Below are 14,874 nucleotides of genomic sequence, written 5' to 3'. Positions count from 1 at the left end.
GGGACCTGTTTTCTCAGTGGATGAAGGCTGTTCTGTATAACATACTTACAGGCAGTGCTTAATTTGTAAATCTTCAGGTCCTGGGACGCAGACCGGGTGTTGTTCCGGCAGTAAGGGGGAAACAAAAACGTCACCTAACCTAAATGATTAAAAAAAGAATCAGCTGCAGAGAAGCACGTACAATTGCCCATCGAAGGAGAGCGTCTCTCTCCCTCACTCTCTCTCTCTCTCTGAGCGGCAGCTGTCAGTCAAATCTGCCGTGTTTCAGCACCAAGGACAGCGCAAAATCAACACCAGCTCATTTTATTTCATTTAAATGCATTATTATGCAGGTACAGTGGGGTCACATATTCTGATGGCTACAATACTGCTATCAGAATCTGTGACCCCTGTGTTTCTGTCTCACGTGATGATCCATGATAGGAATACCTGAGTCCAGACCAATGTGAGAGGATGACAAAGACCCACAGAGCAGTTATTTAGGTGTTTAAATGCATTATTATGCAGGTACAGTGGGGTCACATATTCTGATGGCTACACTGCAGTCTCTTTACATTGGGTTTTGAAATGACACTTCATTCATCCAAATGATTGACAGAGCACTAATGCTTATATTTACTGAAAAAAAAGTAAATAAACATCATAGATTATGACATTTATTACCCCAAAAATCGCTTGATATAACTTAGGTCAGTGGTTTTCAAAGCATGAGGCAGGCCTCCCCTTGGGGGCCCCACAGAGCTTCAGGGGAAAAAACTTGGAAAAAAAAGGGGATTTGCTTTGCTCTGCTGTGCATTGAGCAAAATGGATAGGCTTATAGTTACTATAGGGAATATGCTATAGAGCACATTTCTCAACCCTCAACCAAAGAGCCAAATTGTTGAAAAATACCTTTGCAAGAGCCACAATCTAAGAGGTGAAAGTGGCAAAAACAGCTTGAAGTAGCAATAAAAATAGGTTAAAGGAGGCAAAATGGTCAAAAAGCAGCGAAAAATGGATGAAAAGGGGCAAAAATGTGGAGAAAAGTGGAAAAATTGTCAGAAAGTAGCTGAAATGGGTGACAAGTGACCAAAAAAATGAGCGGAAAGTGACTAAAATGGGCAAAAAGCAGTCAAGAGTGGAAAAAAATGGGCAAAAAAGAGGAAACAAGTGGTATTTAGTGGCAAAAGGTAGCTGAAATGGTTGAAAAGTGACAAAAACATGGTGAAAAAAGGCAAAAATGGGATAAAAGAGGCAAAAAGAAGTGGCTAAAATGGGCAAAAACTAGGGAAAAAAGTGGTATTTAACGATAAAACATAGCTTAAATGGGAGAAAATTAGGAGAAAATGGTGAAAAGGGGCAAAAATGGGATAAAAGTGGCAAAAACAAGTGTCAAAATGGGCAAAAAAGTGGGAGAAAGTGTTATTTAACTGCAAAAGATAGCTTAAATGGGTGAAAAGTGGCAAAAAGAAGTGGCAAAAATGGGCAATAAAAGATGAAACAAGTGGTATTTAATGGCAAAATGTAGTTTAAATGGACAAAGAATGGCAAAAAATGTGAAAAGGGGCAAAATGGCAAAAAAATGGAAAACAAGTGGTATTTAATGGTAAAAGGTAGCTTAAATGGACAAAAAGTGGCAAAAAAGATGTAGCAAAAGTGCTTTAGTGAAAGGAGAGCTGATTATGATCATATTGGTGAGGGAAGGTAGAGCACGTGTGTCATATCATACCCTTTGTACCAAATTTGGCATATGGCTCACAGTTACCAAACACTAAAGTTGTGGCTGGTGGAAATACTGAGTGGCGAGTAAGTCTGCAGAACCACTAGCCACAGTGGCTGGTGAGCAAAAAAGTTAATGTCAAGCCCTGCCTGATTTAGGTTATCCAGTTGCCATTGACACACCGCGTTACGATTATGGGATGGTTTCTTATTTATCAGTAAGAAGCCATGACAAACGGCGCTTATTCGTGGATCACAGACAAAGCAACGGCAATCAAACGCTTTGGAGAAGTTACAGACGTTTTCGAAAGAATTTGCAAATGTTTACCCCGATGAAGCTTTACGTACGCCGTTAACGTAACTACTCTCTTTCTCTACTTTTGTCGACCACGCACATGCAGACAATGCCCACCATCGCCCCCTGCGGTCACAGATTACGATGGTCACAGATTTCGGTGCAACACCTGTTGAAATTGAGCCCTGCGCGTAGTACTCACCCTACCATGCAGACAGAGTTCGCTGCCAGGACGGAGTTTTCAGTCTTGTTTGGTATCACCCAAGCCGTATACATCGTGTCTTTGTCTTAGTAGGACTTCTGACTCCAGAACACATAATGTATGGTCTACATCGCGGTACTTAGTATTTTCAACATGACCACAGATAACGTACTCATACGCATCACGTGACTCGTAGCTCTGTTTCTAGATCAAATCTGTTTGTATGTCCAACTACTGTCTATTTGTTGTACGGATGATGCTGTACGAATCTGGGAGCACTTTTCCACCAGTTAGTGTAAGAAAATGCCAGCTTTTGTAGGTAATTCTCTCACTTTGCTCGACACCATTATTGAGCTCCGCCATACTTCCGTTGCCAAGATGCGCGCGCACCCATACATACGTCATTACTGTTTACAAACACTGCGACTGGAGTTTTGTGACGTCACAGATCAAAGGACAAAATTCTACAATAGGCCTCTGACTTCAGTAGGATAGAATATAGACTGAGGAACTCCGGACTAGTTCTTTATAGAGGACATAGTGTGGCATAAGGTGTTCAACATTTTCTTCAAGTTCATTTATGTTGTTTTTTTTTAGAAACATTGACCAGTAAAATGTCAAACACAAACGACTTCGTGGGCATGGAGGAGACGGTGGCAGTAGTGGATAAAGAAACACTGCGCCCCATAATCAGTGACTTTCTCGAGCGGCTGACGGCTGCTCAGTGGACCAATCTAAAGATGGGAGCCTTTGATTGCGAAACAAGAAACGTTTTGATGAACATGTGCGTTGAAGTTGTTGACATTGTTGTCAGACATACTATTATGTTTTTTCAAGCACAAAATGAGCGAGAAAGTGACTCCCGAGTGACAGGATCTGAAGGACCAGAGACAGACATGGCTGTGTCAGGAGAACAGCTGCTGCAGTGTCTGGGAGACATGGGCACTGCAGTCGCTGAGACTGTGGTTGAGGTGATGGGAGTCCAGGGTCAAATCTATTTCCCCAACACTGAGCTGGTGACAGAGCTTATGTTCGACGAGGTAGTTGAAAAGCTGTCAGAGCTCTCTAAAAGCGAGGGGAGTAGTGGTGGCAGTGCAGGGAACAAGGGATGTAGGGTGTTTACTGACAAAATTAAGAATTTGGCCAAACACATTGGGAAATTTATCAGAAGATGTGCCAAAAAAGTATCGTCCAGGGTTGTGGAAAGGAAATCTCGGCAAGATGAGGCAGCGCCCACATCAGAGCAAGAAACCGAGGTTGACATAACAGATTCTGATCAGGGGGAGGTCAGTGAAACGTCTCAGACCTCCTTTAGTCTTCATCAAGATGAGCCGCAAGTTAAAAGTCAGTCTGTGGATTTAGGAAAATTGGAAGAAGCAGTCAAGTCAATCCTTGAGGAAAAGGCTACCAATGTTACAGTTTATTATGATGACAATTCTTGCAAGGAATATGACATGCATATTCAGAGATCCTCAAAGGTGTCAGAGAAGTTGGCGTCAGAGTTTGCTGAGGCTGTATTCAATGACCTCCAAGAGGACTTGGACTACTTACCTGATGGGGAGCTCAGATTGGCAACAGAATCTAATGGATTAATCAAATCATCACTCAAGGAGAGATTTGAAAGAAAAAGTAAAGCGTTCTTTGTTTGCCATTATGTTCGGGAGTCAGTCTTGAACATGGTGTCAAAATTAAAGCGCAAGTTTAAGTGCTGTCAAACAAAGACAGATGAAGAATCAACCCTGAGGCTCCTTGATAGTGTTGATGAGCTGGTGCAAAAGATGATCGCCGAGGGTGAAGACCAGGACACAGGGATTAGTACAGAGGAGGTCTGCCTGTACAAGGAGATTGCCAGCAACATTTCCAGCGACCAGCACAGCAGTCTTGCTATGGAGCTGAGTGATATTGTGTACAATCACCTGAAATCATCCATAGAAGAAGCTGATGAGTTCACTCATATTGACATACAGGCAGAGATCAAGCCTGAAGTGGACTCTTTTATGAAGCGGGTGAGGACCTGGCTGAAAAGGGAGGCACAAAGATATTTTAAAAAGAAAGACAACGTTAGCGATGTGATGAGGGAGGTTGAAGAAGTTGTAGCCTCTCTTCCAGTCACCTCGGACAAAGGCTGCCAAACAAATGAGGAAGAATTTCAGACAATTCAAGTGTTTCCAGACAAGATTCTTGGTGCTGGTGATAATGACTATTCTTACGATACCAGCAAGCAGGATTTGACTTCAACCACCTTTGATGAAACTAAGGAAACTCTGCAAACTACTGAAGCTGATGATGTTGTGGATGCAACTGTGCTATCTGTCAAATCAGATGGGAAAGATAATGATGGCTGTGTTGACAGGGACGATGTAGGTGATGCTGATATTGTTGATGACGATGATGGCTCACCTATAACTGCAACTGACTGTCAAAGAGTTGATCATCCTGAGCGTTGCGATGACAGTTCGGCAGTGGGGATGTTGGATGAAATATCTTGTGAAATAATTGTGCATGAGCTAATGCTCACAGTTATCAAAGATATTTGCATTGATCAGTCCCATGATACTGTCAAAGCTACCGAAAAAATTTTAAAAGCCATGCTTCTTGAATGGGTAACAGCATCAGGCATTGAGATTGACTTAAGACATAAGAGTGTTATGAAGATATGCAGAAAGGTGCTCAAGGACCTGAGAGACGAATACGGTGGGATGTTTTGGAGGAAGATGCTGATCCAGTCTCCATCAGTCAATGAGTTTGTGTTGGAGTCTCTGAAAAAGCACCTGGGACCCAAAAAAATCAGCTGCTTCAGAAAGTTCATCAACTTCATCACAGGAAGATAATCTGCGACAGTCTCAGGGCGGGTGGGTGGGACAGACCCTTCTTATAGCCGTCATTTTGTGTGCTGGGTGTCTTTTGGCTCTTGGCTCACAGAGTGTCAGCTGTGAGGAGGGTCTTCTGGGCCTGTCGTCAAACCTCACGTCCAGGATATTCTTTTGCCTTTTAGCACAGAGAGTATAACCAGGATATGAAAGCAGACTTCAGGACCCTACAAGGCCACATAGGAGTTACATGTGAACCCTTGCATGGACTTCTGAGTGGTTTTCTCCGAGTGCTTCGGTTCCCCTAATTAAAAAAAAAAAAAAAAAAAAAAAAAAAAAAAATTTAAATAAAATTAAATTAAATTAAAAAGACACAATATCTGTTCTGAAATTATTACTGTTTTTAGAATATATAGCACCTATAAAGAATATTCACCTCCTTGGATGTTTTACCATTTTATTGATTTTATTCATCAATAATGGTCAAAAAAATTGGGCCTTTTTAACAAAACAGTTCTACCAAAAAAAAAAAAAAAATAAAGTCTTTAACATAAAAGTGAAAACAGATTTCTACAAAGCAATGTCAATTACCTAAAAATATGTAAGGTAAAATAATCAACTGCATGAACATTGACTCCCTTTAAGGTGGCTAACCTACAGTGCTGTGAAAAAAAGTATTTTCCCCCTTTCTGATTCCTGATATTTTTGCATGTTTATCACACTTAAATGTTTCGGATCATCAAACCAATTTTAATATTTACAAAGACAACCCAAGTAGATGCACAATGCAGTTTTCAAATGTGACCAAGTGAGACTGTCCAACACACAAAATCTTGAATCAATCAGAACAAAAGACTGAAATTAAGGAAAATACAAAAGATTTTAAGATTCTGTGAGACTAGGTATTTACAACATTATTTTATGCAAGGGGTAGATGAGTTGACTTGCCCTTTAAGTCTTGTATTGTATATGTCATATTGTCAGATAAACATTCACCATTGGACCAGTCTGCAGTGGGAGGGAGAGGTTTAAAGCTTGAAGCACGATTGTGCACACCAAAGAGCTAGCAAAGAAATGCAAATAATAGAGAGATTACCACTACAAATAATTAAAGCCAAATCAAAGTTGTTGAATTTGCTCACAACAGATCAAAATGGTTCACAACACTCAATAAAACACACACATTCAAAATGGCTGCTCTTAGGCCCTCTCTCCCAACACAGCAATAAGTCCAGCAGAAAATATACTAATAAAGGGGAAAAACAGTGGTTGGCTCCTCTGGTAATGTCTGTACAAACTAAAACAAACAAACATATTAAAATACAAGAAAAGGCTTTTACAACTAATATCTGCACAACATGTGATTTTTTAAATGTACATATACCTTGAAAGACTGGGTTATATTTCCTCCCAAACTAGTTGCTGCCAGGCAGGTGGCTGGAGTCTATTAATTTAAAAGAGACTGTGTTAATTTTTATCAAAAGGGACTGATACTAGAACTGGACTGAAATGTGTTGTATCTGCTACAAAATGCCTTCTTTCTTGACTAATTAGCCTAAGCAATCATTCACAAGAGGATGTCCCTCACTAAACATGGAAAGCCTGACAAAAAATGTTTTACAAAGCTTTATTTAATTTAGCATTATAGTTTAAAAGATATATTTCATGAGGCAACAATTTCAGCATTTAGATCATGATTTAAAACATACTTTTAAACAAAATTGAGCCTACCAAATCAATGGCAGACAGACAAAGGCTGGCCTCAGCTGCCCACTCAGGTGTGTTCAGGTCTGAATGCAGGAAGAGAGACTCAGGTGAGCTTCAGCCTCTAATTATAGACTCTGCCTCCTTTTGTGGGTTCTAGTGCTTTACTTCCTGTTACCCTTTCACATAAATGATGATTTTATTTATTAAGGGAAAAAAATCAAAACTTATCTGGCCCTATGTGAAAAAGTAATTGCCCCCCTTAACCTAAAAACTGGTTGTGCCACCCTTGGGAGCAATACCTAAAATCAATTGTTTGTGATAACTGGTGATGAGTCTATCAAATCACTGTGGAGAAATTTTGGCCCATGCTTCTTTGCATATTTGTTTTTACTCAGCCATATTGGAGGGTTTTTGAACTTGTGAGGAAAAAGTCAGAATTCTGACCTTAATGTCAGAATTCAGAGAAAAAATTCAGAATTCTGAGATTAAAGTCAGAATTCTGAGATTAAAGTCAGAATTCTGAGATTACAGTCAGAATTCTGAGAATAAAGTCAGAATTCTAGGGAAAAAAAGTCAGAATTCTGAGATTAAAGTCAGAATTCTGAGAAAAAAAGGCAGAATTCTGAGTTTAGAGTCTGAGATTAAAGTCTGAATTCTGAGATTATAGTCAGAATTCTGAGTTTAAAGTCAGAATTCTGAGTTAAAAGTCAGAATTCTGAGAAAAAAGTCAGAATTCTGAGAATAAAGTCAGAATTCTGAGGAAAAAAAGTCAGAATTCTGAGATTAAAGTCAGAATTCTGACATTAAAGTCAGAATTCTGAGATTAAAGCCAGAATTCTCAGATTATAGTCAGAATTCTGAGTTTAAAGTCCGAATTCTGAGAATAAAGTCAGAATTCTGACATTAGAGTCAGAATTCTGAGATTAAAGCCAGAATTCTCAGATTATAGTCAGAATTCTGAGTTTAAAGTCCGAATTCTGAGAATAAAGTCCGAATTCTGAGAATAAAGTCAGAATTCTGAGAAAAAAAAGTCAGATTCTGAGATTAAAGTCAGAATTCTGAAAAAAAGTCAGAATTCTGAGATTACAGTCAGAATTCTGAAAAAAAGCCAGAATTCTGAGATTAAAGTCAGAATTCTGAGATTAAAATCAGAATTCTGAGATTTAAGTCAGAATTCTGAGTTTGAAGTCAGTATTCTTAGATTAAAGTCAGAATTCTGAGATTAAAATCAGAATTCTGAGATTAAAATCTGAATTCTTAGATTAAAGTCAGAATTCTGAGTTTGAAGTCAGTATTCTTAAAATTAAAGTCAGAATTCTGAGATTACAGTCAGAATTCTGAAAAAAAGTCAGAATTCTGAGATTACAGTCAGAATTCTGAAAAAAAGCCAGAATTCTGAGATTAAAGCCAGAATTCTGAGTTTAAAGCCAGAATTCTGAGATTAAAGTCAGAATTCTGAGATTAAAGCCAGAATTCTGAGTTTAAAGCCAGAATTCTGAGATTAAAGTCAGAATTCTGAGTTTAAAGTCAGAATTCTGAGATTACAGTCAGAATTCTGAAAAAAAGTCAGAATTCTGAGTTTAAAGTCAGAATTCTGAGATTAAAGCCAGAATTCTGAGTTTAAAGCCAGAATTCTGAGATTAAAGTCAGAATTCTGAGTTTAAAGTCAGAATTCTGAGTTTAAAGTCAGAATTCTGAGATTACAGTCAGAATTCTGAAAAAAAGTCAGAATTCTGAGTTTAAAGTCAGAATTCTGAGATTAAAGCCAGAATTCTGAGATTAAAATCAGAATTCTGAAAAAAAAATGTGAGACTTTTTTTTTCACTTGAAGAATAAAGTCAGAATTCTGACTTTAATCTCTGAATTCTGACTTTAATCTCAGAATTCTGACTTTAATCTCAGAATTCTGACTTTTTCTCACAAGTGAAAAAAAATTTCGTCTCAAAAATTTTTTTTAAGTGGCCCTAATACTTTTCCCTACTGAACTCAACTGAATTTGAGCGTTTTTTTTCTTAGCTAAATGTCGCCATCTGGTGGCTAGGCACCGACGGTACAGAGGTTCCTGATATGTTAGCAAACGATGGAGACGATGAGGGGCAGCTAGTCCGCTAACAGGTTTTTATGAATATTTATCTAGAGAGAGCCTCTCTAGTTCAAATATCAGTGTTGTTTGACCCTATTAAAATTATTATTCGCACTATTGCTGTATAAGAAAGTTCTGAGGAGCCGAAATGTTACCTCTGCGCACGTTTGTTTCTGCCCAACAAGATCACATGACACGACACTGTCCATGTACCGTCAGCTAGCCTGTTAGCAGCTAGCAGCGTTAGCACCAGGGCTCACCAGGAAGAGGTGCGACCTGACGTGTCGAGCCACATCAAGACGACCAGCTGTCAAACATCAACATTTCACTTATTTATTTCATTGTTCATTCCATGCAGACCCAGCAGCGCTCAGGCTAAACGTAAGGTACGTTGCTAGCATTATTGCTTGCAAACAAACACGAGCTAGCGAATTTAGCATGTCTTTTTAACCTAACCACAGCCGTGTTCCCTTGTTTTCTCTTTCATGTTGGCCTAGCTTAGCCATCACTTTTGCTAGCAGCTGGAACTATTACTAACTATTCTAGGACTAGCATAATATAGCTATTCATTTAATATCGTCTATGGGTCATTTAGGTAATGCTAAGTCTTTGTGCCAGTGTTTAGTGCATTGAATGTGTAGCAACAGCTTTTAACCAGTGCTTCTTTACTACAACTGTTGTTTATTGGCCATTTGTTAATAGGGAAACTGATATCTTGTTTCTGTGTCACAGCTGGTTAAACGTTAGCTACATGTCTACTCAGATCATCATAAAATAAACGAGCATGTGACCAAGGAGGACCAGAGAAAACAGCACATGATCTGGACAAGTGGAGGAGGCAATAATCAATCAGGGGTGAGACAACACGGTTCAAAGCATTCGGCTGAATGATCTGAGGCAAAAAAAATGTGAAGTTGATATAGCAAAAAAATACTCGACAGTAATCCAGTTTTGTTATTTTCTAACAATGAAATTCTCTTCCTTAGATAAACTGTTTCAAAGGGGTCCACTGGGAGTGAAAAGCCATGACATCAAAAACCTCTCTGCTTAAAGTCATCCTGCTGGGTGATGGTGGTGTAGGAAAAAGCTCCATTATGAATCGCTATGTCACTAACAAGTTTGACGCACACCTTTTCCACACTATTGGGGTTGAGTTCCTGAACAAGGAACTGGAGGTAGACGGGCACCAGGTCACCCTACAGATCTGGGATACTGCTGGTCAGGAGCGTTTCCGCAGCCTGAGGACTCCTTTCTATCGTGGCTCAGACTGCTGCTTGCTCACCTTCAGTGTAGACGACAACCAGAGTTTTCTCAACTTAGGCAACTGGAAGAAGGAGTTCATCTACTACGCAGATGTCAAAGAGCCGGAGAAGTTCCCGTTTGTTGTCTTGGGTAACAAAGTGGACGTGACGGAGAGGCAGGTGACTTCAGAGGAGGCTCAGCAATGGTGCCAGGAAAATGGGGAATACCCCTATTACGAGACCAGTGCGAAGGATGCCACCAATGTAGCGGTGGCCTTTGAGGAGGCTGTGCGTAGAGTGTTGGCACTGGATGAAAGACCGGACCACCTCATCCCCACGGACACTGTCAAGCTCCACAGAAAGCCTCGCTCTGCTGGTGCTTGCTGTTCATAACATCCAGAAGTTATCACTAACATTATTTTGCTGTATCTGCCTGTTATGTGATGAGGCTGTAGGTGTACAATGCTGTCGTAACATCTTATTTTTAAAACATGATGCTACTGGCTTTATGATTTTTTTCTGTTGAAGGTATAAAGGCTAATTGTTGGACTTCTGTTTGAAGAGGAGAACACTAAATTCAGTAAGGTCGACAAAAATATGCAATCAATGAAACCTTGGTCAGTTCAGCCCACAAACATTTAAGCTCCAGCCTTGGAGGAACAAATGATAAGATTTCCCAGTGGTAACCTATTTGGTTCATATTTTGAAAGAAAGGAAGTCATTTTGGAAATGTCCCTGTCCCTTTTGAATAGTTAATTGTTGCAGTGTTTCATGAAGGTAAATTACAGGATGACTCTAAACATGTGCACTACCTTGGGAGTACTACTTTTGATCTTCATTCCAACACACAATAATACAGAGTGATTGTTTGAGAATAACTGCATAATTGCATATTTATTCAGCCCATTAACATTATTTCTGAGAATAATGAAGTAGCTATGAACAATGTTGTATAACTAACAAATTGAGGCTTGTTGTGATTTTCGCACCTTTAGGTATTGTTTGTGCACACTCTGCATAGTGAATAGTTTGTGGCTACATGCTGGAAGCACTGAGGGACATGATCCCTACTGGAAGTTTATATTAAAGCAAACATAACATGCATGGCATATGGTGTACTTAAGTTTCTGAAAACTTTTATATTTTGTAAACTGTTTTTATCTAAAGATTCATAGGATAAGCAAATAGCAGTCATTATGGAAATAATGCTGTTCAAACAGTTGGGTTTGTTTTAGCTAGATGAATTTGATCTTTTTAGCATTAACACTTTTCAATAACAGTTTACAATCTTTCCCCACCTTTAATATTTAACATGATGAATGATTTCTTTACCTTGACTGCTTCTCATGCAGATTTCATATCGATTCAAAACTGTACTACTGGTATGCCAAATGATGAATAAACCCTGAGAATGGCCTCCTTAAAGCTTTTCATGTGTGAATGCTATTTTTTTTATTATCCTGATTCAGCTGAGCTGAAGGTTACTCTACTTGTTTTTCTAATCACCACCATAACTGAATGCAAAGAAGTAAATTATCCAATAAAACTTATGAAGTCAAGACAATAGTGCTGATAGGATTTGTTATCAAACTAAAGCTTTCTTTGGGATGCTAGTCATGCTAACATTAACAGTCTCTGTGCTACTATTACACTAGGGTAAAAGCTTCACTGCAAAGCTGCTTTTCATTTGCAAAATCCTGTCAAATGTTAGTATCAGAAAACTTGCATTAACCTGTCATCTATATACACACATTACTCAGTCATATAGTAAATTTGCTAGCTAGGTAGTAGGGACACAACAGAGCTTTAAGGCTGCACTGATAGCTCAATGGGCCAGAACAAACAAGTATGCAGAACAATACCATACCAGAACAATATCTGGTAGAGTTCCATCACTATCATTTTGCAAAACAAAAGCAGAAAAACCTCTCTTGAAACACATAAAAATGTATTTGAAAGCTTTAATTTTGGCTAAACTGATTTATCAACTTCATATACTTTTAAAGACCCTGCAGACACCCTGTGTGTCTGTTAATTTAAATGTTTTTTATTGTCATGTTTTTGTGCCTTGTACTTAAAGCATTTAAGCCTTATGTTCAGATCAACATAAACAAAATTCATGCAATGAACAAAGAAACAAATATCACTTCAAACCAAAGACAATGCATGCTTTTAATAGAAAATTCACATCCGTGTTAAATATTTACAACATTTATCAAAGAAGAAAGACAAACATATAGACCTCAAGCTGGTAAAGTTACATACTCAACAGACAGGTTTGAAATTTTTGCGTTAAGACGATAGATCAATTCAGGAGATGTTTCTTTCCAAGAAATTGTACTTTCCTCTCAAAAGCTGTTGAGCGGATTGGGGCATTGATTTCGTAGAATGGATTCATTGCAAACTGGAAGACAGAACAAATGGTTTAATCAAGGGGGAAAGAGGAAGGAGAAAAAACAAAATATTCTTTTATCACATAAAAGACTCACCTTTATGTATAAATCATATACATCATTAAAGAAATTTTTGATTCCATCTTCTTGCCGTACATCATGCAGCATGATGAATCTTATATGTATGGTGAAGAATTAAAGAAAATTTGGAAATGACATGGAGTTCCCTGACTACAGAAAGGCACAACGTAAAATGCTTATTAAGACTTAACATTACACTGATAAGGAGTCTGAAATAGCAGTACAGCAGCAAAACTGTTTTAATAACTTGCTAATTTATATATCTGGTTACATTTGTAACCATATTAAGCCACAAAAATTACAATCACAATCACAATGAGTTGAAATCCAAGGAATTTGTTAAGGAAAAAAGAAACACTGCCCCCCCTCAACATTGCAATATGTGATTCTTTTTAAAGTTCCTCATCTTGTGTTTATTTTTTAACAAACACAGGCAATAAATCAGTTTTTATTACAACTAAAAGAGTATTAGATGGATTAAACTAGGGATTAAAAATAATAATGAAAAAAACAGTTGTGATTACTTTGAATCATACTACAAATTCAATATGAATTGTTGATCGCACTCACTTTGATTATGAATTTTTTTCTTAAATGAGAAAAGTAGGATTTTTTGTAAACTATTTTTTAAATGACACTTCAATGTTTGTATGACACTTAGAGCATTACATCTCTGCTGCTGCTGCAAAAAAGTATTAAACTAGTATTTTGACACACATTTTAGGTTGAAGATATAGGCTTATTGCAGCAGGCCACATTGCTTTTAATCTAAATTTATATTAATTGTCAAGCCCTACTTTAAACTCAGTTTATTTTTTTCTCTGAATTTTGACTTTTAACTCAAAATTACAGCTTCAAAATCAGAATTTGCACCACATTTTTACCAGTGGACCTAATCCTCCTCTAGACAAATCTAATACATTGTGTTTGTTTCAACCAGTCAAGAAATTAAACTGCTTTTTATTTTTAGAAATCTAAATCAATCAGTGTTTCCCCAGATTTATTACATCATTTAAAGTGACATACCTGTGAACCATATCACGTGGATTTATCATTTAAGTCATCTTGCATTACAACTTACTTTTATTTGTGTAGTTAAAATGGTGATTTCATCATGTTTACCTATTTTCTACTTTGTTTGCAATGAACACATAATGTAAGAGAAATTAGACATAAGAGGTACAGTGTGTAATATTAAGCCTAGTGGCATTTAGCAAATCAAACTTGGTAAAAAATGATACATAGTATGTATAAGTAGGCCTCTCTAAATTAGTGTTTAATCACCTGTATTATTTTAATTCACTTAGAAAAAGCCTTTTGAATATATGGTGAGGGTCCCCTGCCTTGGAGTTTTGCATCTTTTTCATCTAATAAAAACATTTTGTATATATTCTAGTGATTAAACACTGTCTACTTTTACATAGTATATTTAATTTTTTACCAGTTTTGTTGCACTCAATTCTACTAGTAAATAATACAAAATGCCCCTTTCAGAGTTGGAGGGAGTGGGGAAAAAGGATATGTCCTGCAGTGACAAAGGCAGACACAAACCACTCGTTGAACTTGTCCACAGTTTTCAGGTACATATTGTTGGACAGCCACATGTTTTCATCCACCAAATCCAGAGCTGCATGAGCAATAAACTGGTTGAGGTGGCGATGGTCATCCTGTGGTCAGAGAGTCATTGTTAACAAGCAAGGAAATACTGACACCATTTCCAATAAAACGCAATAAATGTAGATTTGCTTTAAACAACGACGGTCTGGATAATATCGTTCATTGTTTAACTGGAATAAGCCATGTTACCTTTGACTCAGGCTTCCCAGACGGCAGAAACTCCATCTCAAATACAGGATTGTCATGATGGCCAACCATGACAAAATAAAAACTCCCGGACATCGTTTCTCCTTCTTCTTAGCAGAGCCAAAATTTCCTGAGGACAATTATACCAAAGTAAAAGAAACATTAATCTTGTCTCTTGTCAGTTTCAACCAGATGACAGCGAGCCTTTAGGCTAGCAAGCTAATGTTAGCCTCAGTGCTGCATAGACGATTAACGTAGATTAATGATGAAGGTTTATGACAAAAGTAATATATTGCGAATTTAAAGACTGTCGGAAAACAGTGAAACAGCTTAAAACAATTGAATAAAACCGATTTACTCTTACCGTTTAATTTTGCTTCCTGGAGTAGAAAGAGATTAGTCGCGTGCAGATGACGACACTGTTAAAGAAGTATATCACAATACAATTTTTTTTATCTCAAATATCTTTCAGGAATTTAATAACGTATTTTGTTTGCATACAATTAGAAAACCCCGAAAAAAACTACGCCGAAAAAAAAACAACAACCTGTTTTCTTATTA

General features: G+C 37.8%; 2 protein-coding genes across 4 annotated transcripts; one reads left to right on the top strand and one right to left on the bottom strand.

Annotated features, from left to right (window-relative positions):
• The first annotated feature begins 8,787 nt into the window (after window positions 1-8,787).
• Window positions 8,788-11,466, top strand: rab9a (RAB9A, member RAS oncogene family). 3 transcript variants are annotated; one of them, XM_041807862.1, is made up of 3 exons: window positions 8,788-9,176; window positions 9,528-9,650; window positions 9,782-11,466. In XM_041807862.1, the coding sequence occupies exon 3, from the start codon at window positions 9,821-9,823 to the stop codon at window positions 10,427-10,429; it is 609 nt and encodes a 202-aa protein (XP_041663796.1). In that variant the 5' UTR covers window positions 8,788-9,176; window positions 9,528-9,650; window positions 9,782-9,820; the 3' UTR covers window positions 10,430-11,466. The 3 variants fall into 3 exon arrangements, with proteins under 3 accessions (XP_041663796.1, XP_041663797.1, XP_041663795.1); XM_041807863.1 differs by having other exon boundaries at window positions 8,788-9,181; window positions 9,559-9,650; XM_041807861.1 differs by having other exon boundaries at window positions 8,788-9,181.
• A 727-nt stretch (window positions 11,467-12,193) lies between these two features.
• On the bottom strand, window positions 12,194-14,759 carry trappc2 (trafficking protein particle complex subunit 2). The gene is made up of 5 exons (XM_041806435.1): window positions 14,678-14,759; window positions 14,317-14,443; window positions 14,033-14,177; window positions 12,526-12,611; window positions 12,194-12,440 (listed from the first exon to the last, which is right to left on the bottom strand). The coding sequence occupies exons 2-5, from the start codon at window positions 14,407-14,409 to the stop codon at window positions 12,342-12,344; spliced, it is 423 nt and encodes a 140-aa protein (XP_041662369.1). The 5' UTR covers window positions 14,410-14,443; window positions 14,678-14,759; the 3' UTR covers window positions 12,194-12,341.
• Window positions 14,760-14,874: the final 115 nt, after the last annotated feature.

Source organism: Cheilinus undulatus, linkage group 15 (assembly GCF_018320785.1).
Source record: "Cheilinus undulatus linkage group 15, ASM1832078v1, whole genome shotgun sequence".
Lineage (NCBI taxonomy): Eukaryota > Metazoa > Chordata > Actinopteri > Labriformes > Labridae > Cheilinus > Cheilinus undulatus.
The sequence above is the reverse complement of the archived record's forward strand: the minus strand, read 5'-3'. Positions and strand labels throughout refer to the sequence as shown.

Coding starts and splice junctions, on each gene's coding strand:
- trappc2 (XM_041806435.1), bottom strand. CDS start 14,409: ATGTCCGGGAGTTTTTATTTTGTCATGGTTGGCCATCATGACAATCCT. Junction 12,612..14,032: donor TGCCTTTGTCACTGCAGGAC/ATATCCTTTTTC, acceptor TCTTCACCATAC/ATATAAGATTCATCATGCTG. Junction 12,441..12,525: donor TATATGATTTATACATAAAG/GTGAGTCTTTTA, acceptor TCTGTCTTCCAG/TTTGCAATGAATCCATTCTA.
- rab9a (XM_041807862.1), top strand. CDS start 9,821: ATGACATCAAAAACCTCTCTGCTTAAAGTCATCCTGCTGGGTGATGGT.